This window comes from Andrographis paniculata, unplaced genomic scaffold, assembly GCF_009805555.1.
Source record: "Andrographis paniculata isolate CXL003 unplaced genomic scaffold, ASM980555v1 Contig9END, whole genome shotgun sequence".
Taxonomy (NCBI): Eukaryota; Viridiplantae; Streptophyta; class Magnoliopsida; order Lamiales; family Acanthaceae; genus Andrographis; species Andrographis paniculata.
Window position 1 is genome coordinate 424,994 of NW_026137639.1, and position 25,303 is coordinate 450,296.

Consider the following 25,303-nt stretch of genomic DNA (forward strand, 5'->3'; position numbering starts at 1 on the left):
GGTGCAGTACATGTACACTTTATGAAATAATATTGATTTTAATAAAAAATTACTTTCACATGTCACCTTCAACATAAATACTATCTAATATTATTGATTCATTATATAAATAATGGTGACTTTATTTTTAAAGGGCAGCCGACATCTTAGGTGAAATAGTAATTGATGTAATTTTTAAGGCGGTGGTTAGGATCAACACACTAACAATTAATATTTCATTGCCTATAAAAGTATGTGTAATATATTACCTTATGCTTTTATTACATATTGTGCTAACATTTATTATTACTCTATTTTTATAAATATATGTTGATAGAGTAAAATCAATACAGTAATCAAAATAAATTTTTATATATATAATAAGTATATTTTTACAAAATTATACAGTAAAAAAAATTAGAAAAAAAAAAAAAAACTGACAAAGTTTTAAGTACAAATAATCGGAAACCTCCAAGCAACGGTCGAGGAGGTATTGAAGCAGAGCAAAAATATCATTTGTGTTTTTCACTGTGAAGCTGCTATAAAACGGCTACTTTGTGATCTTGATCTCGACCAGCATACTTACATATAAAAAATATTACATTACTGTCAAATCAAAATCGAACCTTTCTTCGAAATTCTCTTTAATTCAGACGGCATTCTTCTAAAACTTTGCTGCTTGTAAGCCTATTCGTTCTCATAGCTCGAAAGACGAGAGTCAGACAAGACAGTGAATAGCTGTGTTTCGACAAACAACTGCCAAAAGACATAGGGTATAGAAAGCCCGGTGAAGATAACTATAAGTCGGATAAAATTGTAGAGCTAATGTAAAAGATTGCGAACGAAGGTGTACCTTAATGAAAGGCTGGTCTCGAGGGGGGAAAGATTCGATAAAACTATCCTTGAGAAGTAAAGCAACCTGAAACGGAGATTAAAAAAAATAAAAATTCAAACCACAGACAATTACAACGAAGATGAAAAATGTATATATCAAGCAGTTGGAAAGATGCAGCTGGGGAAATAAAACCTTATCGTTATTCTGAACACTTGTAATTGTGTGCATCCGCAAATCGGCGCATAGTGATTCCAAGTACCACCTCATTACACACAGAAATTGGGTAGCAGCTTCAGCCTGGAAAAATCGGAGGACAGATAAAGCTCCACATCATGTCTTGAACTCATTCCATCGACTAAATTTGTAACATATATTTCTCAAAAGCTAGTGTTCTACATCTCAAGCTGCTAAGATGACCACATCAGAGAAAATTGTTGCACGAAAACTGACGGTAAAAGGGATTTTTAAAGAGTAGAGATATACAGGGCTGTTTTGAGGTATACATAAATACCTGCACTTCACTGCATTTGTATGCTGGATGTTTTTTAGTAAGAGGATCTTCATACGACAGCTTGGAGTGGATCGGTCGAAGTTGATTAATAAGATCCTTATGTCGAGGAACCTGAGGTAAGTTAAAAGTTTTCACCTACACCAAATATTGTGAAACCCAATATAAAATTAAATCTGCTAGTTCGAGGGACATATTAGCGCGATTGATTTTGTAAAGCATGACGAGTTAACCATCACTTCGGCATATACCTTGTTTTCAAGCACGTCAACATAAACTAGATTTGAAGCTTTCATCTTAAGATCAGCCAGTTTAGATTGTACACCAACCTGCATTGATATTAGACCAAAAGTTAGAAACAAAATTACACATTTTTTGTCAGAAAAAGCAATAAAGAAAACTCCAAGAACACATTCAAATACGCCTTAATCCTTTTCCATTTGAAGAATGTTCCCATCATGTATGAGGTAAAAAAATAAAAAAGCACTGAATAGATGCATAGGAATGAAAAGGATAACATAATATAAAAGTAGCCGGTAATTAGCATGATTTAGAATGTAAATTGCAATATTAGTGTAAGCATATTTCTCTATTCATGCTAGGCGAAGCCATTCTATCCGAATCGGATAAGAACTAATAAAAATAAAACATGATTACAACCGTAAGCATGGAAATAAAACTAAGACTCTCACATTGTTAACCAGGCGCATAATCTACCAATGTAGTAAAAGTCAGCAAGAGGAAAATACAAACTAAACTAGGCAACAATTATAATTTATATGGAAATGAACGACAACTTTTTCTAACAACAAAAGCTTGTTTATGCTTATGCAAAAGATTTGGTGTTATGTTCCAATATGAAGCTCACAAAAGTTCATGTCCTTCACATCCAGTATACTCTTCAACCTATCACTGCTTCCGTACTAATTAGTGTTTTCTGCTAACGAATATGCAACTATCTGATATAAGCAAGGGAAGACATGTTAAATTATGAGTCTTTTGTTTGCCGACAAATTAGAAATGATAGGGGAGGTTTTCTGCAACAAATTCATTTACTATTATGATACAAATTAGAAATGATAGGGAGGTTTATTAATTATTGTCGAGCCACCCTCAGCACTTTAACTATATATTGACTATTCATGGCAGACAACAGCTGATATATATGCACTGCAGATATTCAATGAGGCAGTTCAATGCCAACTCACAATGAAAGGAACTGGGGCATCCAAAAAATCCAGCATTTTCCCTGGCAGAATCTGCAGAAGTAAATAGAGGATTTAAAAATATGGTGGAAATGGATCCAAAACATAGAAACAGAACATATATGGTATCCAAAACATAGAAATAATTCAGTAAGCACATTGGTGAATTGCTCATTTTACAGTTAAAAACGAATCGAATCTGAAACCACAAAAAACAAAGAAAATATCAATGATTTAAAATGGGGAGAATTCGCAAGTTAAAAGATTTCTGAGTTTTGGTGAATAAAAGGAGCAGAGCAGAAACTATGAGAACTCCAACATTTCCCAAACACAGAAATACATTTGGTGGCATAAGCTATTATAACACTCAATAATAATAATAAAAAAATACGGGGTAAAATAACTGCTGTGGAACTTACAGGAAGAAATAGACTCTGCCATTCAAATGGACGAATTATGGGATTAAGAGACAACACCACAGCTGATAGGATACCCTAATCAGAGAAAGGAATTAAGTAATTCATTTAAGAAAGGAAGAAATAGCACATGTCACTATAACGTTTTGATAAAGATACCAGATTTGGGCACTGGACAATCACTTGTTTTTCCAATAATACACCAGTAATCAAAGCCAAAACCTGTTCACAAAGAAACTTGTTAATCGTTATACTCTAGATATCATGCGGACAACACTAGACACTAGAAAATACTTAATTTATGCTCAACCGTTGAGTATAGAAGCATGAAACAAACATGAATAAACAAAAGTATCCTAGACTTAAGAAGTCTGTAGGTTTCAAGCCACACATCACTAACAGCATGGGATTGGAGTTGCCTGCCCCACCAACTGAGGTTCCTGTTCTCTGGATTCGACTGAATATTTGATGGTTACAATTACACAAAATTTGTGGGAAACAGTCAGCAGTGGTACATGGTCTGTTCAAATTTTAGTGTCCAGTGTTGTACACTATGTTTCATTGTTGTGGCCTGAGTATAAATTACACCAATCCCACTTTTTTAGTCAGGGTAAGGCTCACCTATATATTTAAGTAAAAGAGAAAATGGTACCATAAGGGATGAATATGAAGGATATACTAATCTACTGTCCATTATTCACTTCCAGAGTGACCTGACAATTAGTAATAGTTTTGGGTAATATATGAAGACATATGTTGCTCATTCATAGAAAATGGGAAGAAAAGAATTGCCCTACAGAAAATTTAGGCACTAGAAACTACCAATCTGTGTCCTAGTGTCTAAGATTTTTTTAAAAACTTCTGTCCTTCTGAAGATAAATATTCTTTATCCCCAAAATATCAGATGGAATACATTGAACACTAACCAAGAATTTTAACCATCCGGTTTCCTTCAAATCCCACAAGTTCTTGATATATAGTCTTACCTGATTTCTCCTGTTTCAATTCATCCACTGTAGAATAATTATGTTTTAGACATGGAATCTATGGCTTTTGGTAGGAATGTACGGCCACTACCTTTTGGCTATGGATTGGTACAAGTAATATTTTAAAGGGCTGTTAATTCAGACAGAAATGAAATAAATTCTGTTAAAATCAACTTAAAACCATCTGTTAGAGGTTGTAACTTAAATACTACATCTACACTCACAGTCTTAAATAATACACCTACACTCACAGCCTTAAATACTACACTATTCGAAGTCGCTGTAACTTCATTAAATTTTGAACTGTCCATTTAACAAAATAAAGTGATGAAAAACAATGAAACATAGCTTGAGTAGAAACAAATTAAGTTAAAAAAAAAAAATTACACTCTCAAGAGAAAGAACTCTGCACAGTGCAGCCGTTGACCAGAGAGAGAGTGTAACAGCTTCCTCTGCAGCAGCTAATTTTAATTTGACCTTCAAAACCTCATCACGTCAGCAAGATTAAACTTTTGATTAATTGGCATCAAGAGACTAGTAAGTTATATTTGACAAGACTGACCTGAGAAGCTTCCTCAGAATTGTGAAGTTTACAATCAATATACTTCTCATCCTGGCCAAGGGCAGAAATAGAAGGTCGTTGATACTCAATGGACTGCAGATGCTCCAGTGGCTGAAAAATTATTTTACTTCCCCTTTCTGGAAGATGCATAGAATGATATTTACAAATTATCTGTAGCATATCATTTTTATTCTCCTACCATAGAAACAAGATAGATGGTGACAAGGAGCACAAGTTGCTGGATATTGATAATTCCATCATGAAATATAGGTTAAATTTGTGCATACTCTTGCCCGTTCCATGATGATATCATCTCTAAACTCTTCATCATTGTTGTATAAGGGATCATCCTCTCCCTCCGATGACATATTTCCAGCTGGGCTGCCAAAACAATGTAGTTATTTGTAAAAATACATAGGCGTTTGTTAGAAAGCCAAACCAAAGTAACTCCTAAGTAGCCAATAAACATAAAAATCAACTTTGAATAATATTGGCTGCATATCAGGGAAAACACACCCAATTAGAGACAACAAAACATTTTAATGTACCTAAATAATGACTCAAAACTTTGACAGTCTGGTGATTGCTTCCCGGGGCAGATATATGGGCTAGCATCTGGAGTTTGGCCACTGCTGGATTGGCATCCTGATGGCTCAGAGGTTGATTCATCAGAAGCAGGCAAATTCTTGTTATCCTTGTCTAACTCCCTAAGTTGGCAGTGATCTGATGTGTCACTGGCAGCACTCCCTGGAGAATGCAATTCCTGTCCAGAGGATACATCCTCATCTGAAATAATACCCGCTGCTGCTGCAGCAAGAGCTCCTGCACTCTCAAGTGGAATTGCTGAAGCCATCCAGTTGGTGTCACTTTCATTGTCAGGTGGGTCGACATTTGCATTTATATGGTTCTTTGACATAGAGTGTGAAAGTGCGCCATCAACAGCAGCCACTCCAGTGACAAACTTAGTGATCCGATTGAGACGTTCCTGTGCAATGATGCTGTATCCAGGCAAATGGAAAGTGTTGTAAATTGTTTGCTCACATAATGAAAACTTCAATCACATGAACGGAAGAAAAATAAGAGAATGAGACAAGAAGGAAATCAGTACAGACCTATTCAACATTTCATAGTGTAACTGAAAGAAAGGTACTCTGGTTAAGATGCAATAACAGCGTGGCGCAGACATCAAAAACCTACTGCGCCTAGACTTTGTTTGGGAAAGAGGTGCAACGCCATAAACAATAGGCGGTTTCTGTACAACCTCTTGTACATGCAAGCAAACACCATACAGTGTTGCGCTGTCTGCCACCTATTTACAGGCAAGTCGAGAGAAATAAGCAAGGAATGTCAGGAGAGAAAAATGACTTGTCAGGAGGGAAAAATGACTCGAACAAGTACCTTAAGAGAAAATATAAAGGATAGATCATCTCTGTGCATGTGTCCCTGAAGACAAGTTCAAATAAATAAATAAATAATCAGGTGGTGTTGCAGGATAAGGAAATTGACAGAAAATTGTTCCAAATTCCTCTGTAAATGCTGAGCAGTACAAACAGATGCATCTGCATACCTGTCCATAAACAAGCTCATTTAACTCACTCAATGATGGTGTTCTTTCCACAATGTGTGCCTGAGTGGGGAAAAAAGGAAGGTGAGCAATATTTGAAGCATGCATATTTTGCACCCATATTTATAAAAGAAAACGAAAAAGAAAAAGAAAAAAAGAAAAAGAAAAAGGTTGATGCAACAGAATTATACAAAATAGCAGCAGCATACTTAAGAATGCAATTAACTCAAAAAGTTACTCCTGGGAACATATATTAAAAGGAGAGTTGAATTCTAACCTTGATGCCTTCAGGAAAGCAAAATGCAGACAAATCCTTTGTATTCAAAGTCAGCTTCTTTCTGGGAGGATACTGAAATAGAACCTATTGGCGTGGGGATAAAATTTGAACAATTATTATTTCAAAATGGCGTTGTATTAAAGGCCTATTCATAAAATAACAAATCAATTGTGATGACATAAAACTGGAAATAATAAAACACTAATGAAAAGGCTACACATAGAGATGTTAAGGAAAGGTACGCAGTCTGCAAAATTAGATGTTGGTAGATATAAGTGAATGGTTAAGCAACAAAACCTCAGGCTCCAAAGTTGGAAATGTTGGCCGTCGACGCCGTATGTTGTAATCTGACACTTCAGCACTTCGCATTTCATGCTCCCATTTCTTTCTCCTGATGAATGCATCCTCAACAGCCTCAAGCTTGGCATCTGGATGGAGCCCCACAACAACGAAGTGTTCAAAAAGCTTGATTGGCTCTTTATATTTTTCTTGGTCCTACATTCAAACTTATTTGTTTCAAAATATGAGAACTGCAGAAATTCATAAACAGTAGTCACTCAAACACAAGGGAAAATAAAGAATAAACTATAAAAATACCAAATTACCAAGCATATACATATGGTTTTAAAAGATAAAAGTATTAAACATCAGATAAAATTTGGCATCCACTACACTAATATTTACTGGTGTAAGGTTGAGCCTCGAATACCTTATATCACTTAAGCGAAACCACTGAGATTAAGTTTCACACGGGAGGGTCACACTAAAAAGAGTTTACTGAACAGGCTTTTACAATGTCCTACAAGCAAAAGAGTTTACTGAAAAAGAACTTTGCTATGGATTGCCCTAAACCTAACAGAACAAATCATAATTACTAATAAACATCAAGCAAACTAAACCAGAAACACTGGAAAATCATTGGTGGCCATTAATGCAAGTCAACCGATTTATCTAAGTGAAAATTGCAGTTAATTACATAACTACTAGGAACAAAATTATTAGAGAATGGACATGTGTGCTTAATCAGTTAAAAATTTCAAGAAAGAAAGAAAGCACACACAAATACACATCATACCCTTGCTTTTGATTTAAGTTGATACCACTGCCTTTTCTGATATGCCAGAATCTCAGGATCAAAAGAAGAATAACGATTATCTTCACGAAAACTCTGACTGCCCCAGTTCAAAGCCCTTTGCATGTGAGACTTCCATTTTTGGAGATTACTAGAGCTACTGTTGTTCCTATGCAATGAAGGGATTATTTCACTATGAGCTCGCCTATGCCTCGGCGGTCCCTCAGTGATTCGAGCACTGAAATCCGGACTACCAGGAGACACAAGTGGAAATGCATCGGCAGCTATTCTAAGTGCTTCCTGAGACAATTGATTTAACACCTCCATTCGATTTTTTTCGTACAACCAATCCGGATTACTGTCACTATCTTTTTCATCCATTTTCATGGCCTAACCATGACCACTTTAGAAGTAATCTGAAATCTTTGTGTCAAATTCATGATGAACCATACAAATGTGCCGTTGCATCAAGACGACCACATTTCTCCAATCCTTGTTTTATGCAACACAAAAATGTACTCACAGTCCTGTCACAAGAACATCAAGTTACAAAGTGCAAGCTATAGCATTTTCATCAATAAAACTCCAACAGAAGCTCTAGTCAGCAATTCATGTGTGCATTAATTGACTTTAAGTAACTACAGTAAAATTGGCAGAGTTGTGAAACAATGGCCGGGCTTCGGTGTTTATCGATCCAACATATCGATTTTCTCATTAAAGTGACTTTATGAACAGAATCATTAGATGGGGTCCGAAGTAAGTAAACAAATGAAAGACTTCTTCTCTTTTGAATTTTCTATTTTCTTGAAAAGCAGAAAGGGAAATAGAAGCTATAAAACAACAAAGGGAATTGTTAATTTATCGATTAGAACACTCCACAGCGACGAGCACCGACCTGAATACAGGCCATGAATTCACCGGCGAATTGCTATCACTGCACCTTAATGTAATTCGATTCTCCCAAGAAAGAGAAAGAAGAGAGAGAGAGAGGGAGAGAGAGAGAACGAACAGGCACGCACAAGAGGATTGGTTCCAATGCATCAAATGGCGAAACGAAAATTTACAGAATGCCCTGATTTTCAAAGAATCATACAATCGGCGTTCGCAACTTTACACCCTTCCTCCAAAAGGAAAGAAAATGAATGCAATAAGCGCGGCCAGATTGAAGAAGAAATAGAAATACAAACAAAACCCTTGAGAGACTTTCAATGGAGGCAATGGCAATAATTTAAAAATAAAAACAAAAATAAAACCGTTCGTTACACGAACTCAGGAATTGCATCCAATCTTTTTCCAAACTTGTCGTCTTCCTCGACGAGCAAACAAACAACAATAAACCTCCAGTGGCGCGAACAAATTGATTGAATTCAAAACGTTAAAAACTAATTTGGGCGAAGGAAAATTGGAAATGCAGAATGAAAGCGGCAAAAGGTGGAAAAGGAGAACCTTGAATCACGGAGATCCGCACATGGTATGGTGATGTTGTTGTTGTTGAGATATGCAGAATTGATTGATGTTGATCCACACCACATCACATTCCATTCCACGAGGATTTATACCTTCTTTTTACTGAAAGATTCTTCGTTGCAGGCAGCAGGGAATTCTTTAATTAATTAATTGCATGAAACAAAACAAATGCACAGAATTTATTGCACTTGCCCACGTTGACTTCAAATTTAAGGTTAAAAATAAAGGAGACTACACAATACAACGGCACGACTATTTTGGCAAAATTACTCTCGGTTTGAAAAGTTTTTCCTATTTTATTATTATTATTATTTTTCAATTATGGTTTCAAAATTGTATGAAATTATTTTCATAACGTTGTGCATTCTTTTTCTTAGATTTTATACAATATTTCAAAATATGGTAATTTCATAACATTGTACGTTTTTTTCTTTTAGATTATATACAATATTTCCAAATATGATGCCGACTTTCCCTAAATTATAAGTACTTTTGTCAATTACATTAAATTAATAAATAAATCTTATTACATTTCTTCAGTTTGAATTATATGTAAAAAAATAATTTTGTCATGTCAAACTCAAATGTATTTATTTTTTTAGTTAACATACTTTACATTTTATATAATATTAAAAACAATATTATTAAAAAATAAATGGATTTAAAGATAAAATTATCTTGTTACTTTTTATTGTACTATTATTATAACATACTACTATAATTAAATACACGCTCAAATGAATATTTTAATAGGAATGATATTAGTTTTATAATGTGATATAAATAAATATTAAATGTATTTTGAATAAAAAAAATAAAAAATAGAGGTCTAATTTTATGTTTTTAGAAAAAAAAAATTAATGAATTAGCAAGAAAATTTTCATAATGGATGGTTCAAAATCTAATGATGTTACAGCGCCTTCTAACAGTGTAGTATTTAAGACTTTGAGTGTAGTCTGTAGATGTAGTATTTAAGTTACAGCCTCTAACAGATCAATGCAGGTTGGTACGTGGCGTACAATAATCTAAACGGCCTCTCGTCACAATTCGAACGTTCGATTTTGATTTTACTGGAATCTCATTTATTTTTTAAAGTTACTGTACTTTAACATTAAAAATATTTTACATTTGTATATTTTTTTCACAAACATCATTATAATAACACAGCAAGACACTGATAGAAATATTTTGGTCAAATTTTCTTAATTTATATTTACGTTTTCATATAATAATTAATACTCAAAGATAAAAAACTCAACAAATAAACGAAACTCTTCGGACGGAGATAGTATATTTTATATAAAAGTATGCTAGTCGAGATCACGTTACGAAGTAGCCGTGTTAGTAGCAACTTAACAGTGAAAATTACAAATGATATTTTTGCTCAGCTTCGATGCATCGTTCGATTTGGAGGCTTTGGATTATTTGGACTTGGCAATGACTATAGACGGATCGGGTCTCGATTCACTTGGGAGACAAAATAGTTTGAACAAAAGGTGGAAGAAAAGGAAAATAAATAGTTTGATGTCTCAATTCATGATTTCGAAAACCTTTAACCGCCAAATTGAAGCTTCCAACAAAAAAAATAAGCATAAATAGAATTTTAACAACACATTACACTTACCAATCTTCTCAGTTCTGTCTTCCCATCATCTTTCAATTAAACAAGGAAATAAGGTTGGACAACTCTGTTCCTGCGGAATCATATTAAAGCATGAGAAGAAAATGTCCATTGAAATTACAAAACATCTTGCCATGGAGAAATGAATTTGTGTCGAATTTTACAATTTTGGCAAAAATGATGATAATTCCGAGGAGACAGAAATACCTGCTGGGCTCACCACATTAGCAAACATATCAGGGCTACCGATTTCATGAGAGATTAAGATTGTAGCCATTCAGGGATATAATCAGATTTCAGTGAGAATTTTTCTTCAATGGTTCGGAATCCTGATAAACAAATTAAGCATGGTTATGAAAGCCAAACTGATAGGAATATCGGAGACAACTCATCTCCAGAGAATAAACTTGCAGATTTTAATAATGCATCATAAATAAACTGAAAAAGAACATAAAATATCAAGGGCGGCGAGAGAGGGAGAGAGTCAAATGCCTCTTGAAGAAGCTGAGCAGTGGATAATGACTTAAGCTGATTGTTTTGCATATTAGAAAGCAACTGGGCGACAGTGTTCAGATGAGGCACGCTGCAAATTAAAAATGACGGGGAAAATGTCAAATATAATTAGAACATGATCGAACATTTTTTGAACTAGGCCATTCATCAAATTGTCGTTATATTTGGGAAATGTATACATGAACAACACTCGTGAAAGATGAGAAAACCCGCGATAGAAGTAAGTGAAAACATGCTAGACGCTGAAGCATGAGAACCAGAATAAAAGAAATCAGGAGAGTGAATGAATGGTTGAAAGTTTTATGCATAGTGACAAAATATATCTGAAACATAACCAAAGATATTCGAACCAGACAAAGCATTTTCATTCAACAGAAACCTATGCCAGGCAGTAACTTCTATCGTTAAAGATTCTAAATGCATCATCTGATTTTATGCTTGCTGATAACAGTTGGATTATAATTCCCATATACACATCAATACTATATAACAAGAGACGCAAAGCCTGCCTCGCTTCACTCAATAAATCATAATTCATATCACACCATATTTCTCAATCGTAAAATTAAGGTGTGTTTGTTTGAGGGTTTGAATTTTGAGTTAAGATTTGAATAGTAAAAATTTTGAATTTTAATATGTATGATGTGATATAAATGGGTGTTGATGTGATGTTTTGAATGTAAAATTGATTTTTAGTATAATATAAAAAATGAGAAATAAGTCTTTGATTTGATGTTTTTTGGGTGAAAAATTTGGATGAATAGTGTATAGAGGGTAAAATCCCCCAAACAAACACACCGTTGGGTAGAAGAAACCTATTCATGTATGTTAACAACTACAAGTAATATCTATGTGCGAGTTATAACCAAAGATAAGGAAACCCACCCTATCCATCAGGCAACGACATATACAGATTAGATTCTAAACAACTTCACACAACAGTAAGGCTCAAATAGCTCAAAGGCAAGGAGTTACTTTAATAAACAAAGAAAGAAAGTGGATTGACCTTTGTAATCCTCTTTCAACATTTGCATCCAGTGACGAAATTACTTGAGGTAGTTGCTCCAAGATCTGCACCAAACTCCAGACGTTCGAAATCAAGACAATACATCCCTGACGATAAGGAATTCGAATATTATTTAAAATCGCCAAAAACCACACATACGAGCTCTGTATTTTTAATCGTCGAAGTCTTGGCCAAAAGGTTCCTCGGAAGCTTCATTAATTGTGCCTAAAAAAATATGGCATCCAATATTATCCACGCATGTTTTCCCATAAGCAAAGCAAAATTAATAAAACTCATGTAAACGCGACAGTAAGCAACTTCACCCTAACATGGAAATTCGGTTAAATTCTACCCGATCGCCTGAGAACAGCACGAAACAAATTCCCCACACAAAGCACCATATAAACTCATGTAAACGCGCGAATACAGTAGTCAACTTCACCCGAGTTTCCGAACAAACACAAAATTCGCGCTCGCGCGCGAGAGAGAGAAAGGAGAGAAAGTTACATGAGAGGGAGAGGACTGAAGCATGAGGTGGAGGAGATTCGAAGTGGACTGTACGGATTGGGAAATTTGATCCGCGACTATCGATCTCGCCGATCCTTCCCTCCGACCACCGCCGCCGGTCGCTGCCATTGCTTCGCCGTCTCCACTGAATAATCTAACTACAGAAAATCAGTCAAAATTTCATAAATCAATACAATACAATACACATCCGCTCCATTCATTTCTAGTTAACCCACGGGCTTCATCAGATAAAGGCCCATTTAAAACCCACATTGAGCTTTCAATTAATTATCGCATCAAATTACTGGACTAAAATTTAGGCCCACACCTAAATAAAGTCAGGCAAACTATTTCTTGGATATTTATTTGATATCTTAAAAAATGTAAAACTAATTTTTAATTAAATATAAAAATAAAAAATAAATATTTAATTTGTTGTTTGAAATAAAAAATATTGAATTTGTTGTTTGAAATGAAAAAAAATAAAATTGATGAATATTAAAAATTCAATAAAATCCGCACCCTAATTTATATATATATAGAAAATAACACAACAAAAATGTATTCTTCCCATTCCTAAATAATCATTAATTTAGACAAAGCTAAGCAACCAAAACATGATAGAAATCAAAAGTTCCCTGTGATCATATTATGTACATGTCAAAACAGGTAAAGCTGATACGTACATAGTCACCACAAGAGAAGGAAAAATGCAAGGAAAGCTCCACATGAAACTTGCTACCTCAGTTTTTATTTCGCCCGTTTCGGATCGATCGGTGTCCATATGCGTATCGTGTTGTCGTCGCTCGCCGACGCCAGCATCTCGGGCCGTCTTGGGTTCCAGCTCACACAATTTACGGTCATCTTGTGGCCGGAGAGGATCTCGATCGGGTGGGAGCTTCGTCGGTTCCAAATGTACACCTGTTAGGGACATGAATGATAAAAATTGGCTAAGTATATTGCAAAAGACTGGCAATGAATGAGCTCTTAATTTATGCATACCTTGGAATCTTCACTGCCGCTGGCAATAAACATGTTGTTCAACCCACCGAAGCAGGATCGAATGACGTATTTCTGCTGCCTGTGGCCCGTGTACTTCTGGGGTTTCGACCATCTCCCGGCAACGTCCCACATGTGAATCTCTTGGCTGTTGAGATTGACAATTAGAAACTCGCTGTCTTCTGATACCGAGAGAGAGGTTATCGAGTGCTCTTCAGAAACAACGCGTTCTGTGCTGGTGGTCAGGTTCAGTATCCGTATCTCTTTGTCGGAGAAAATGCTGATAAGGTTTTCCCCATCTGGGGTCACGGCGAGATCCAGTACTTTTGGCATACGCATCCCTTTCCATGCCTTGATCTCGTTGCCTTCGCAGTCCCACATGTAAATGCCCTTCTTGGGATCGGAGCTGCCGCAGACAAGGCGCTTGGAGTCAGGAAACCATGCACAGGAACTGACTATGAAGCCCTCGTCGCCAAAAGTGCGCTTGCATGTGCCAGTTTCGACATCCCAGAGTTTGAGGACTTCAATGTTTCCGCAAGTAAGTAGCATAGTGTCATCTGGACTCCATGCCACAAAGGAAACTGGATTTTTGTGGCTGCGTAACATGTGTTCCAGTGTCACTCGGTTATCGTCCTGCACCTGGAGAAGAAGAATACGAGGGCAATTCAAAAAATGAGATTTTTATACAATTGAGGTAAATGAATCGCAAAATGAGTTCAAACATTGAACAATGACCAAAGCATAAGCAAACCAAGGCACAGCGACAGGAAATAAATTCCATGAAGCAAAAAGAAACACAAAACAACTCGAAACATTTACATTGCAGGGACAGATTTCTATGATTATCGGAGATTACAAAATTCCCAAGCGCCATAGAAATTGCAACACTTTGCTGTGGATATCAAACAGTGCTCTTGAGGATGTCATAATAAAGTTACAATAGAGATTAATTAATGCCTCCATACAAGGCTTCTTGAACTATAGAACTTTCGTATGTGCACCTCACCTGATTTGGCAGTTGGAGTCACTCAAGCCACTAAGAGATTAAGTGTCCAACTTCACCAAGACCCATGCTTAACAAGTTAACTTCCTGAACAAGGGAAAAGAAGCCCCACAGATGGAGTAATTGTCAGTAACCTAAACCCTGGGCATGGTGTACATGTAAACAATAAATAAAGAATCTATATTACCACCCAGCCTTCATATTATTTTTAAGCAGCCATTGGGCCCCTCAATAGGAAACAAAAAACAATTCTTTCAAGTTTTTACTTTTTCCCTTGTGTGGATGCATGTGCAATCCATATGCCTACAAGAATGACTTTCTATGAAAATTGACAACATTAAATCCTAGACTCTAGAATAGGCACCAAACTTCACTAGCAAAAAGCAATATTATACAATTCTCTAGTAATTTACACTTTTAAGCTACAAATCAAGAGTTCACAAAGGGGGAGGGATACAATTTAAAAGCCTACTCTGCCCAGGTGCTATAGATGAACAATCATTATAACATATTCCCCCATTTTGTGGTGACAAAGACACCAGGCACGTTGGAGACATCTCTTAAACCACTCCCATTTTCAAATCCCAAGGAACTTGATGTTCAATAGTATGAAAAGCAAAAAAATAGCATATTATTTAGCAATAATGGGAGCATTCTTGGATTACTTAGTCTTTATTATGTATTCAGCTGACAACAAGAGTAATGCCAAACTCCAGGTGATATGGAATTGCCAATCATCTTAAATAATTATTCAGGCAAGAGAATGAAACAAGAAGAACAATAGACACATCTAGAAAAGCATAAAGATGATCAAAGCAAATTCTATAATATGATCAACTGCACGTGTCACAGTAATGCAACCAGAAGTTACAGTCCTCAGTATATATACATGAAAAAGAAAATATTAAAGGTCCAGGATGTTCATCTGATAATTTAGAAGAAAATTATACATGATTGGTTGGCCACAACTTTCAGAGAAAGAGAAAAGATATCAACCATGTTAGTTGAATATTTTACAATTTCTGTGGAAACCATGCCAGGTGACAACAGCAATAGTATGTTTCAAATAAATATCCAGAGAAGGTAGACCAGAGCATGCACCTTCCATATAATGGCCGTGCAATCTCTCGATGCTGATGCCAAATACTTCCCACTGTTGGAAAACTGAACAAACCATACTTCATTTTGATGATCAGTCAATATCTGCATCGAAATACGGCATAGGATTGGCAGATATAATAAATTGTTAGACAGAACATAAGGTAAGTATTGAACAAGAAAAAGGGTAAATGGCAGAAAATTCTTATACCATACTCAATATGGTTTAAGTAGCAATCCATTATTTCATCAATGCTTCCGTCACTGAACATCGCATTGCTAAACAACTAATAAATACAAATTGTGTTTTAGGAGCATTTTTATCCTCAACCTCATATTGAATGTTACAAAATCTAATCAATTGACCAAACAATGCATACAACCATCAAGTCATTATACTTAGTAGCATCGAAGGTTGATGGATGGCATCAATGCACAAAGGCACAAAGAAACCAGGCTTTTAAGAATGACATGGGAACAACATTATAGAAATTATTTATCCAGCACCATATAGTTGTTGCCATATGAACATACTCCCCGAAGAGAAAACAGTGAAGAAAATTTTCTTTATTTATGAAGACAAACTCTACAAATTTCAAGCCATAAGCTAATCTCATGTCTCATTGTTTATCCTACAATGTAACAAAAATTTTACACTCTTAACTTAAACATTTTCCTAATAAGACTCAGAAGAGACTATACATCGCCATTGAAATCTACAGAGCATGAAAGAATTAAAAATACAAAAAATCAGGTTACGACAAAAAATTGTTTTTTAAAAAAAAAAAAGGACAACAAATGATAGATTTAATTTATTTTTTTTAACATAAAAAAAATACTTAAGAAACTGTAACACTTATGTTGGTAAGCAGATTAACAAAGTCCATCTATTGACCTGTGTTGTCTCTGTTGGAAATTGATTTCGACTGCAGCGGTGGTCTGTATACAATGATATTTTTTCAGATGAGCAGTGGTGTATGCAGCCGTCAATCTGTGAGCATACAGCCATTTCAACCAAATGTTCCAGCCTTCTTTCAGGTAAAGTAATCGGCGGCGGTAAGACTTTTTCCAGCTTTGAAACCAATCTTCTTCGCAATTCAGCGATTTCGTCACCACTCATACAGCCCAAACCCCACTCTTGCAACAACAACAACTCATGAGAAAGCTTATGGAGCATTTCTTTTCCAACTTTCAAAGTAGAAAACTTTTTGCGTAGTATGTCCAGTGCCAGGGATATCTCGCCAGAATTCAAGTGCTCCAACAAACACTGCTCAAGAACAAGGAACAACGCTGAAGCTCTGGTCTCGTCTGACAGCCCACTTAACTTATCAAGGTTCTCTATGCAATCATCCCAATTTGCATTCAGTACTTGTCTTTCAAGTGATCCAAACTCTGAGGATTTGCATGTAATGCCAGACTCCGATTCCAAACAAGACACAGATTTAACATATCCCAGTGAATATAAACACTGAATAATAATCCGTACCAACTCATTCTTCTTAATCATGCCCTTTGGGCCGACAGTTATTCCTATGTTCTCCATTGTTTCAAAGAATATGACAATTCCAAAAGCTGTACTGCCTAATACTCTACAAGATTTACATCTTTTCAATCACAGTAATCATTCTCAACCAACCGTAGTCATAAACAGAGAGTGAGAAATTCTGCAGATGCCACTTCAAATGACAGACAACACGTGATCTGAAAAAAACCCATGCACGATAACAGTTCAATCAATACATAGAACACATAAACACGGAATTAAAATAATCAAGATAAACTAAAATATTGTATATACGAAATCAACAAAGATGAGCGGCATAAAGTTTTTCCGGGTAAAACCAGCACAAAACCAAGGGAACAATTAGAAATGAACACGAACTCACTGAATGATGGAACAAAAATACGATAAATTGTCGTCAATACTAACCTTTCATGGTCAATCGAACTGCGTGCTCCAAGCAAGTGAGTGTGAGACGCGAATAAATTGGGTGATTTGGGGATTTAGGGTTCGATCGGAACTCAAGAGCCCATAGAGATTTCGGAAAGGGCGGCCGATGAAAGTGACGTCAACTAGCGTTCGTTCACCACTAAAAAAATTGTTTAATTTTATTTGAGTAAATAATAGCAATAATAAGGATAATCATCTTCGTAAACCATAGAAGTGAAACTCGAGGGGCTAGGTCTTAAGTTATGTTCAGAAGTATTTTAAAAATCGGAAAAGTTTAAAAAAGTACTTCTATAATCTGTTATTTTAAATGGAATATTATTATCCATAACAAATGATATCATGTCTGTCTTATACAAAATGATATCTTTATATCAAATAATATTTTTGTATATTAGGTAAATTTTACTAATTTAATATATTTATATACATATTTTAAAATTTTTACATTTTTTTATATAAATGAATATTTTTATTACATTTAAAATTTTCTTTTTTAATAAGATTAATTATAAATAAATAAATATATTTTTTATTTGTATTATATAATATTAATCTTTATAAAATAATATTCATATTATATATTTTTTTATTAAGATATAATTTTTAAAATATTTATATACATATTTAAAAAAAAAATTAATCATATGTCTTCTTTTATTAAAAAAAAAATTACTAATAATATTTTTTACATAATAAAATAATATCATAATCTACTATTATTAATTAATTAAATAATATCTTATAATATTTATAGAGAACTTTGTCACTGATAAAATATTAAGTGAACAAACTTGTAGTATTTTATAAAAAATATCTTGTAAATTTACATAAAAATATATTATTGTCCACGAGATTTATCTGTTTTTTTTTTTTTACAAACAATATACATTTTTCATTTATATAGAAAATAACTTACTTCTTAATTTGTATTTTTCAATATTTTACTTAAGTTACAAACATTTACACATTCAATTTATTTACAATTTTATTTTACATTATTAACTCACTTTTCAAAAAATTTTACTTTATATTGTAATTAACCAATATAATACCATATTAATTAAAATTCATATTTATTTCATATAAATATATTTGTATAGATAAAAAGGAACAATATATATATATATATATACACAGACGAAGCAAACATGTATAAATTTGTTCTTGTGTAATTGGTCATATATTGTGCTTTAAATAATAATTATATGTTATATGAGTATTACATAAGAAAAATGTATATGAATAGTTGATTAATCTTATGTTGAGGTGATCAGATCAAGTATGATTGTGTTAGATAAAACACTATCGTATTTAACTTTACAACTTTTGACCATCAAACTCGAAACGAACATGGACGTGTTGAAAAAGAATGCGTCATATTGTAAAATGAATAGGAAGCCAAACATTAACTTATTATAAATATTTCAAATATATGTTATATATAATATATTCATGTGTATATACTCATCCTGAAATATTGTTGTTTTTTATGTCTATCCGTCCCAATATGTGATTGTTATTTTTTTTATTGCGATTAAAGACAATATTAATATTTAAAAATTTATTTGTAAAAATAAACAGTAAACTTTCTACAAGATGAAGAAAATATTATATTTTAATCAGTTATAACGTTTATTATTTGATTTTTTTATACAATATATAATTTTAATATAAAAAATAATATTTTATATTAAATAATACAACAATAAAATATATATTAAAAAAAAAGAAAGGAAAAAATCAGAGATCCCGGTGTATTTGTTTGCGGATTAAATTTTCAATCAACTATTCATTTTATTTTTTTCCCTAAAAACATCAAATTAAATACATATTTTTTATTTTTTATATTATACTAAATATTAATTTTACATTCAAAATATCACATTAACAACTATTTATAAAATTTAAAATTTTTACTATTCAAATCCCAACCTAAAATCCAATCCGCCAAACAAACAAACCCTTCAATGTTATTTTCCATTTCCCAATCCACATTGTGCGCTAGGCTGAGCTCATACCATTCATCGTCTTCTATGGAGACAACCATATCGCTCTTACACCATGCTCCAGCCCACGCTCTGCTCAAACCCTCGCGTCTACTCCACTCTACAATTTCTCAGAGGTATTTCTCCCTCTACTCCACTAGTTCGGATTCAAACGCCTGCCCAGGCTGAAGTCAAGCTGGATCTGCTGAACTGAATCTTCACTTTCAGCACGTTTTAGAGTTCTCTGTGTGTGCAGGGTTAGAATGTCCGCCGCAACGCCGCCGCCTCTTCCGGACAATCGCGTTGTTGTAATTACTATGCAGTTATTCTTTCCCCTCCCCCGCCTCAAAGAGAATTGATGTTGGTATTGATTCGCTGTTTGTTGTCGGTACACGATGAGTGGTTTGTGGTTGACTATGCAGTTAGGTTGCGGAGCTGTGTCCGTGGACTTTTTGGCGGCTGTAGCTTCTTATCCGAATCCTGACGATAAAATCAGAAGCACTAGTTCTAAGGTATTAACTACCACTTGAAGAATGTCACTGTGTACATCAACGTTAGTTTAGAATTGGTAATGTTATCAATTATCATAAGTACGCGGGGAATTTGTTTGTTTTGGGAACAGGTACAAGGAGGTGGGAACACAGGGAATGCATTAACCTGTGCTGCTCGATTGAGTCTTAAGCCTAAAATTATATCTAAGGTTCATTGATTTCTTAAGCTGCTCTATTTAAAATCGTGTATTGATGATTATGTCTTAAATGCGGCACTTGTTGTCTAGGTTGCCAACGATCCTCAGGGTAAAGCAATACTGGATGAGCTAGAGGCTGATGGTGTTGATTCATCATTTATTCTGGCAAGATAAATAAATTTGTGTAAATTTCACTTGATAGTGATAAACAATGTTTTTTTAAGCTGTTAAGAGGTTAAGAATTGTACATGGACATATCTCATTATTACAATTCTTAACGGTTTCATTTGATTTTATTTTCAGGTCTCTGAAGGGGGCAACTCACCCTTTACCTATGTCATTGTTGACGAGCAGACGTGAGTGTTTCTGCATCGATCCCCTGTTTCTATATTGTTTTGTTTTCTTAATTTGTGTCTTAATTTACTTTGAGCTTTTCTTCTTCCAGAACAGCATTTATTAATTTTTTTTCCATGTTTAGCTTTTTAGTCATATCAATCATTTTAATGTATATATATCATGTTAATTATGTCCAAAGCCTAAAATGGCATGTACTTTGTGATTGTTGATATTTAATTCTTCACAGTGATGGAGTTACGATTGTTTTGTATTTGCTGTGATATTTTATCTGCGTTCTACTGGTGCATTAATAATCTAAAGTGAGTTTTAACACAATACTGAAACTTGTATAATGTATCCTACAGTTCGCATGCACACATTGAATCCTTAGCTTCTCCGGTATTAGGCTCTGATTGTCAAGATTGCTCTAGCATTCTAAAGGACATAATACTGAATAATCCATATTTTTAATTTCTAAATGTTTAAGCATGAGTTGAAGCAAAATCACATCTATTGCTCTTTGTTATTGAATGTAGATAATTTCACTTCAAATGAAAGAAGAGTTGACGCAAGTGGTCGTTGGAGTCAATCATCCTTGTTACTTTCTTTTCAGGAAAACTAGAACTTGTATTCATACTCCAGGATATCCACCCTTGACACCAGATGAGCTAACAGAACCCAATTTGTTGGCAGCTTTGGATGGAGCATGTCTAGTGTATTTTGATGGGAGACTGCATGAGACTGCTCTAGTTGTAGCTCAGGAGGTGACTGCCACTTGTTCATGTTTTCGTTTTAAATTTGTACTTGTTTCTACTAAGCTTACGTGTTTTAGATCTTGAGTGTATACAACATTTGTCTTATTTTCCAGTGCAGGCATCTCGCAGAGGAATTCCTATTTTGATTGATGCCGAAAGAAAGAGAGAAGGGTTGGATGATCTTTTGAATTTGTCAACCTATGTCGTATGTTCGGCAAAATTTCCACAGGTGTGTCTACATGCACCTATACAGTATTCTCAAAAATTTCCCCTGCTAGGTTGCTCGTTTAATAAAGATCATAGCATGGATTGGCCCTCTATGAATGTACAACTCCAATGGTAAATCAAATAATTCAATTGCTTCAGTATGGGTGTATGTGAACCTTTCTGTGCTAACCTGTCTCTGATTCATTGAAATGGTAAACTGAGGAGCTTTGCACCCCCCAGTAAACCATCGTTATGACAGGTTTAGGTAAACCATTCTAGGATGATAGAATTGAATTAGATGTTACTAAACTATTCTAGGTTTTTCCATCAAAACTACTGGATGGCACACACAACAGCAAAAATTTCAGAAGTAGAATCATTTTCGCTAAAAGATTAGTGAGACCGATCGGTTCTCTACCTCTCAGGCATGGACAGGTGCTCCATCTGTCCCAAGCTCACTCCTTTCCATACTTCTAAAGTTGCCAAATATCAAATTTGTTGTGGTCACATTAGGCGAGGATGGTTGCATGATGATGGAGAGGTCAAGTGGTATGTAACATTGTGCTTTTCCTCACAGTACATATTTGTTTGTTAAAATTCGGATGCATATGAAAAAACGGATATATATATATATATATTTATCTTTTCATGTACATTTCTTATTTACATTTATTCTCTGCAGAAAATACTCTAGCTGAGGAAGTTGATGTGGATGATTTATTCACAAAACTCAAACAAGAGAAGGACAGCGATGCAATCCTGCCTACAGTTGTATCATCGGTAATCAGTAGAAAGCTAACAACTATATAACAAAAGCCTGCTGTTTGGTTAACGGAGTTCCTTGATAGATTTTATATATCAGTGGCCTTAGTCTGTCTTGGGCAAAAACAAATAGTTTTTAAGCTTCGTTGCAAAATGTCATCAAAATTCAAATGGTTGCATTGCACGGGTATCTTATCATTCTAACTTTTTCTTCGAACTTGCATCTGACTACAAAAATCAAAAGAACTTTGCATGTTAAAGAGTAGGAGAATATAAGGGCCAGACCCATTATTGTTAAGTCTCTTAGGCTTTTTAATATTATCAATAATGTTCAAATTCTGATTGGAGTTTTTCATATTTATATGTATCTATTCTGTTTATTTATAAATCGTAGTGTTACGGCACATTTATTTTGATTGATCAAATATACACTGACCTGTGTGATTAATAATCAATCAATGAAATTTATTTGGATTGAGACGTCGAGAATATCCATTTAAAACCAGTAGTATTCTAATATTTGGTTTCTTTAGTCCAGTTTTTTCAGTAACACTGAGTCTTATGATTTATCGGTGACTGAAATGTTAATTAACATGTAATTTCCCAATAACCTCCTCCCACAACTTTTAATTTGTCAGAGTTCCATGAAACTGCATGCAAAGGGCATCGGAACCATTGTTGGGAGGTTACTTTTAGGAACGGCCGAGAAGATTCCACCATCAGAACTCGTCGACACCACCGGCGCTGGCGACGCATTCATTGGAGCTATTCTTTACGGTCAGTGAAACAATAACCATCAAACATTAATTGCCACACAAAGCTAAGTCTGGGTCTCTTTTAATGCCTACATGTAACTTTACTTTGTCGTCAACATTTACAGCACTCTGTGCCAACATGCCTCCCGAAAAAATGCTGCCTTTCGCTGCTCAAGTGGTTAGTTCAACATTTAATGTTTACAATTTGTTACATAAATAATATCGTAGTAGCGCTGTATATGATATTTTTCCATGGCAATCTTATGACATCCTAGTATGGCTCCTCGAATATCAGGCTGCTATTGGCTGCCGAGGTTTAGGTGCCCGAACAGGTCTCCCACGCAGCACAGATCCTCGCCTGGTTTCTTTTTTAAACTAGAAATCCCAAGCGAGGCCGGATATAGTGTATATCCGTTGGCTGGCCTGAAAATGGCTCGCGGTCATGGTCGTCGACTTGGGCTGGTTGTCATGGTGTTTCTTACAGGATTTTTCTGGGCTGATATCTTGCTATACCTCCTGGAACACTTGCCTTGATCTTATTATCATTACTAGTTTTTATCCAAACAAGATTGGTGATTTGAAACTCCTAAAAGATTGTGGTTATTTTTAGTGAGGTATAAATGTTACGTATAATAGTATTTGTAATAAAAACATGAAGTAGATATTTAAATATAAATATTATAATAAAATTAAATATGTAAGCAAGATAGTCAACCAAAAGTGACAGTTACAAGCCCAGTTGGGGGCATTTATAGCATAGTTGGGAACGGTTTGAGCCGACCATTGCGGCGGTGACATTTGCATACATATATATATATATATTAATCACAAATTCAGGGTGTAAGAAACGTATATATGCTTGTGAAGTGTTCGACAAATTAAACAATAATATAAAAATAAAATAAAATAAAATATTTGATTGATAGTATTATTAAAAATGTGTTGTCTTTATAGGTTCGATTTTGAACTGGAAAGGTGTTTGGGAAAATGTCAAAAGTAAGAAAGGGCAAGAGAGCTGTTTAGCTGTAGCACAAGTGGATCAGATATACCACAACCTCCACGGTGCTGTTTTAAATAGTGGTTAGGAGATAGTTGGGTAGTTTTTATTTAGATTTAATTTAAAATTATTGTCTTCAAATATTGTAGAACAAAATGAAAAAGGATAAGTAATATTATGCACTTTCAAATATTTTGTTCATAAATGTTTTTTTTTTAAAAAAAAAAAAATTAGATATGAAAAATTGTATTGATAATATAAAATATTAATATAATTTGTGTTGAATTATTATTTGGTGAACAAATCCTATATATTTATATCTATTTTCTAATAATAAGAATATGGATTGTATAACAAATTTTGCATATAGTTATATGTTTATTTTAAAATATAAATGTTATTTTACTTAATTGTTTTTTATAATCAGTAAATTAAAATCTAGAGCATCCCAAATTATAATAATAAAAACAACAGCAAACACACCGGAAATCTTTTGCTGGAGCAACTAACATATAAATTATAATTAATCCACCAGTACTTGAGCACTGCACAGGAAGGTTTGGATAAAGATTTCTTGATTTTCACGAATGGAATGGAATAAATAATAATGATGCAAGATTGTATTGCACTTGTACCAATATCCCAACCAAACTTACGTATTTACAATTTACGTATATTCCATTTGTATCTATACTCTACTTCTATTTGCTATATAAAATAGAATAGGCATACGATATAATATAAATAAATATTTATATCATATGTTAAATTAAATTTTAATATTCCCTCCGTTATGTATAAATTTACTTTTTGTGCGTAAATTTTAAATATTAGTATTATATTGAGTTGTAGTAAAAAAGATGAAAATATTCTTATTAGTATGATATAATATAAAGATGGTGACATTTGTGTAATATATTTTAAGTTTAAAGAGTATTTATTATATTAGAAGATAATGCAATTATTAGCAAATAATATCTTTGTTTCGCGAGAGACGAAAATGAAAAATGAAACATTTGTTATTGAAAGGCTAGAGTATAATACTTATAAAATAATAAAATAAATATTTTTGTTTTTTTTTTTTAAAATTGTATAAATAATAAAAGTTTTGCAAAATTTTTCAAACACAGATCTTGTTTTTCCCTTCAAAACTGACTCTTTCTGAGAAAAAATTTTAATAAAACATTTCAAAGACAATTTTGACCTCGCTGACTGTTCACACTGGGGGGCCCACTAGAAATCTCTGTCG

General features: G+C 34.1%; 3 protein-coding genes across 13 annotated transcripts; 1 reads left to right on the top strand and 2 right to left on the bottom strand.

Moving 5' to 3' along the window:
* Positions 1–397: 397 nt before the first annotated feature.
* LOC127244136 (uncharacterized) lies at positions 398–10,753 on the bottom strand. 8 transcript variants are annotated; one of them, XM_051264491.1, is made up of 21 exons: positions 10,700–10,753; positions 10,496–10,565; positions 8,851–8,973; positions 7,408–7,931; positions 6,630–6,827; positions 6,333–6,416; positions 6,059–6,118; positions 5,890–5,934; positions 5,604–5,800; positions 5,040–5,489; positions 4,779–4,872; positions 4,492–4,686; positions 4,317–4,406; positions 3,103–3,165; positions 2,947–3,021; positions 2,531–2,581; positions 1,574–1,651; positions 1,326–1,460; positions 1,007–1,111; positions 833–898; positions 398–735 (listed from the first exon to the last, which is right to left on the bottom strand). In XM_051264491.1, the coding sequence occupies exons 4-21, from the start codon at positions 7,789–7,791 to the stop codon at positions 667–669; spliced, it is 2,439 nt and encodes an 812-aa protein (XP_051120448.1). In that variant the 5' UTR covers positions 7,792–7,931; positions 8,851–8,973; positions 10,496–10,565; positions 10,700–10,753; the 3' UTR covers positions 398–666. The 8 variants fall into 8 exon arrangements, with proteins under 8 accessions (XP_051120448.1, XP_051120453.1, XP_051120445.1 ...); XM_051264496.1 differs by having other exon boundaries at positions 1,326–1,436; positions 8,851–9,007; positions 10,700–10,735; XM_051264488.1 differs by having other exon boundaries at positions 8,851–9,007; positions 10,700–10,732.
* A 1,784-nt stretch (positions 10,754–12,537) lies between these two features.
* LOC127244137 (WD repeat-containing protein WDS homolog) lies at positions 12,538–17,747 on the bottom strand. Of its 3 annotated transcripts, none has more exons than XM_051264498.1 (6): positions 17,549–17,746; positions 16,514–17,319; positions 15,622–15,723; positions 13,521–14,156; positions 13,261–13,439; positions 12,538–12,676 (listed from the first exon to the last, which is right to left on the bottom strand). In XM_051264498.1, exons 2-5 carry the CDS (start codon positions 17,159–17,161, stop codon positions 13,269–13,271), a joined length of 1,557 nt encoding a protein of 518 aa, XP_051120455.1. In that variant the 5' UTR covers positions 17,162–17,319; positions 17,549–17,746; the 3' UTR covers positions 12,538–12,676; positions 13,261–13,268. The 3 variants fall into 3 exon arrangements, with proteins under 3 accessions (XP_051120455.1, XP_051120456.1, XP_051120454.1); XM_051264499.1 differs by having other exon boundaries at positions 12,551–12,672; positions 17,549–17,747; XM_051264497.1 differs by lacking the exon at positions 12,538–12,676 and having other exon boundaries at positions 13,065–13,439.
* A 1,802-nt stretch (positions 17,748–19,549) lies between these two features.
* Positions 19,550–23,814, top strand: LOC127244140 (ribokinase). Of its 2 annotated transcripts, none has more exons than XM_051264503.1 (13): positions 19,550–19,691; positions 19,793–19,862; positions 19,977–20,066; positions 20,177–20,254; positions 20,333–20,407; positions 20,546–20,598; positions 21,192–21,342; positions 21,452–21,562; positions 21,966–22,089; positions 22,223–22,320; positions 22,941–23,079; positions 23,183–23,235; positions 23,353–23,814. In XM_051264503.1, exons 1-13 carry the CDS (start codon positions 19,603–19,605, stop codon positions 23,434–23,436), a joined length of 1,215 nt encoding a protein of 404 aa, XP_051120460.1. In that variant the 5' UTR covers positions 19,550–19,602; the 3' UTR covers positions 23,437–23,814. The 2 variants fall into 2 exon arrangements, with proteins under 2 accessions (XP_051120460.1, XP_051120461.1); XM_051264504.1 differs by having other exon boundaries at positions 19,551–19,691; positions 19,811–19,862.
* Positions 23,815–25,303: the final 1,489 nt, after the last annotated feature.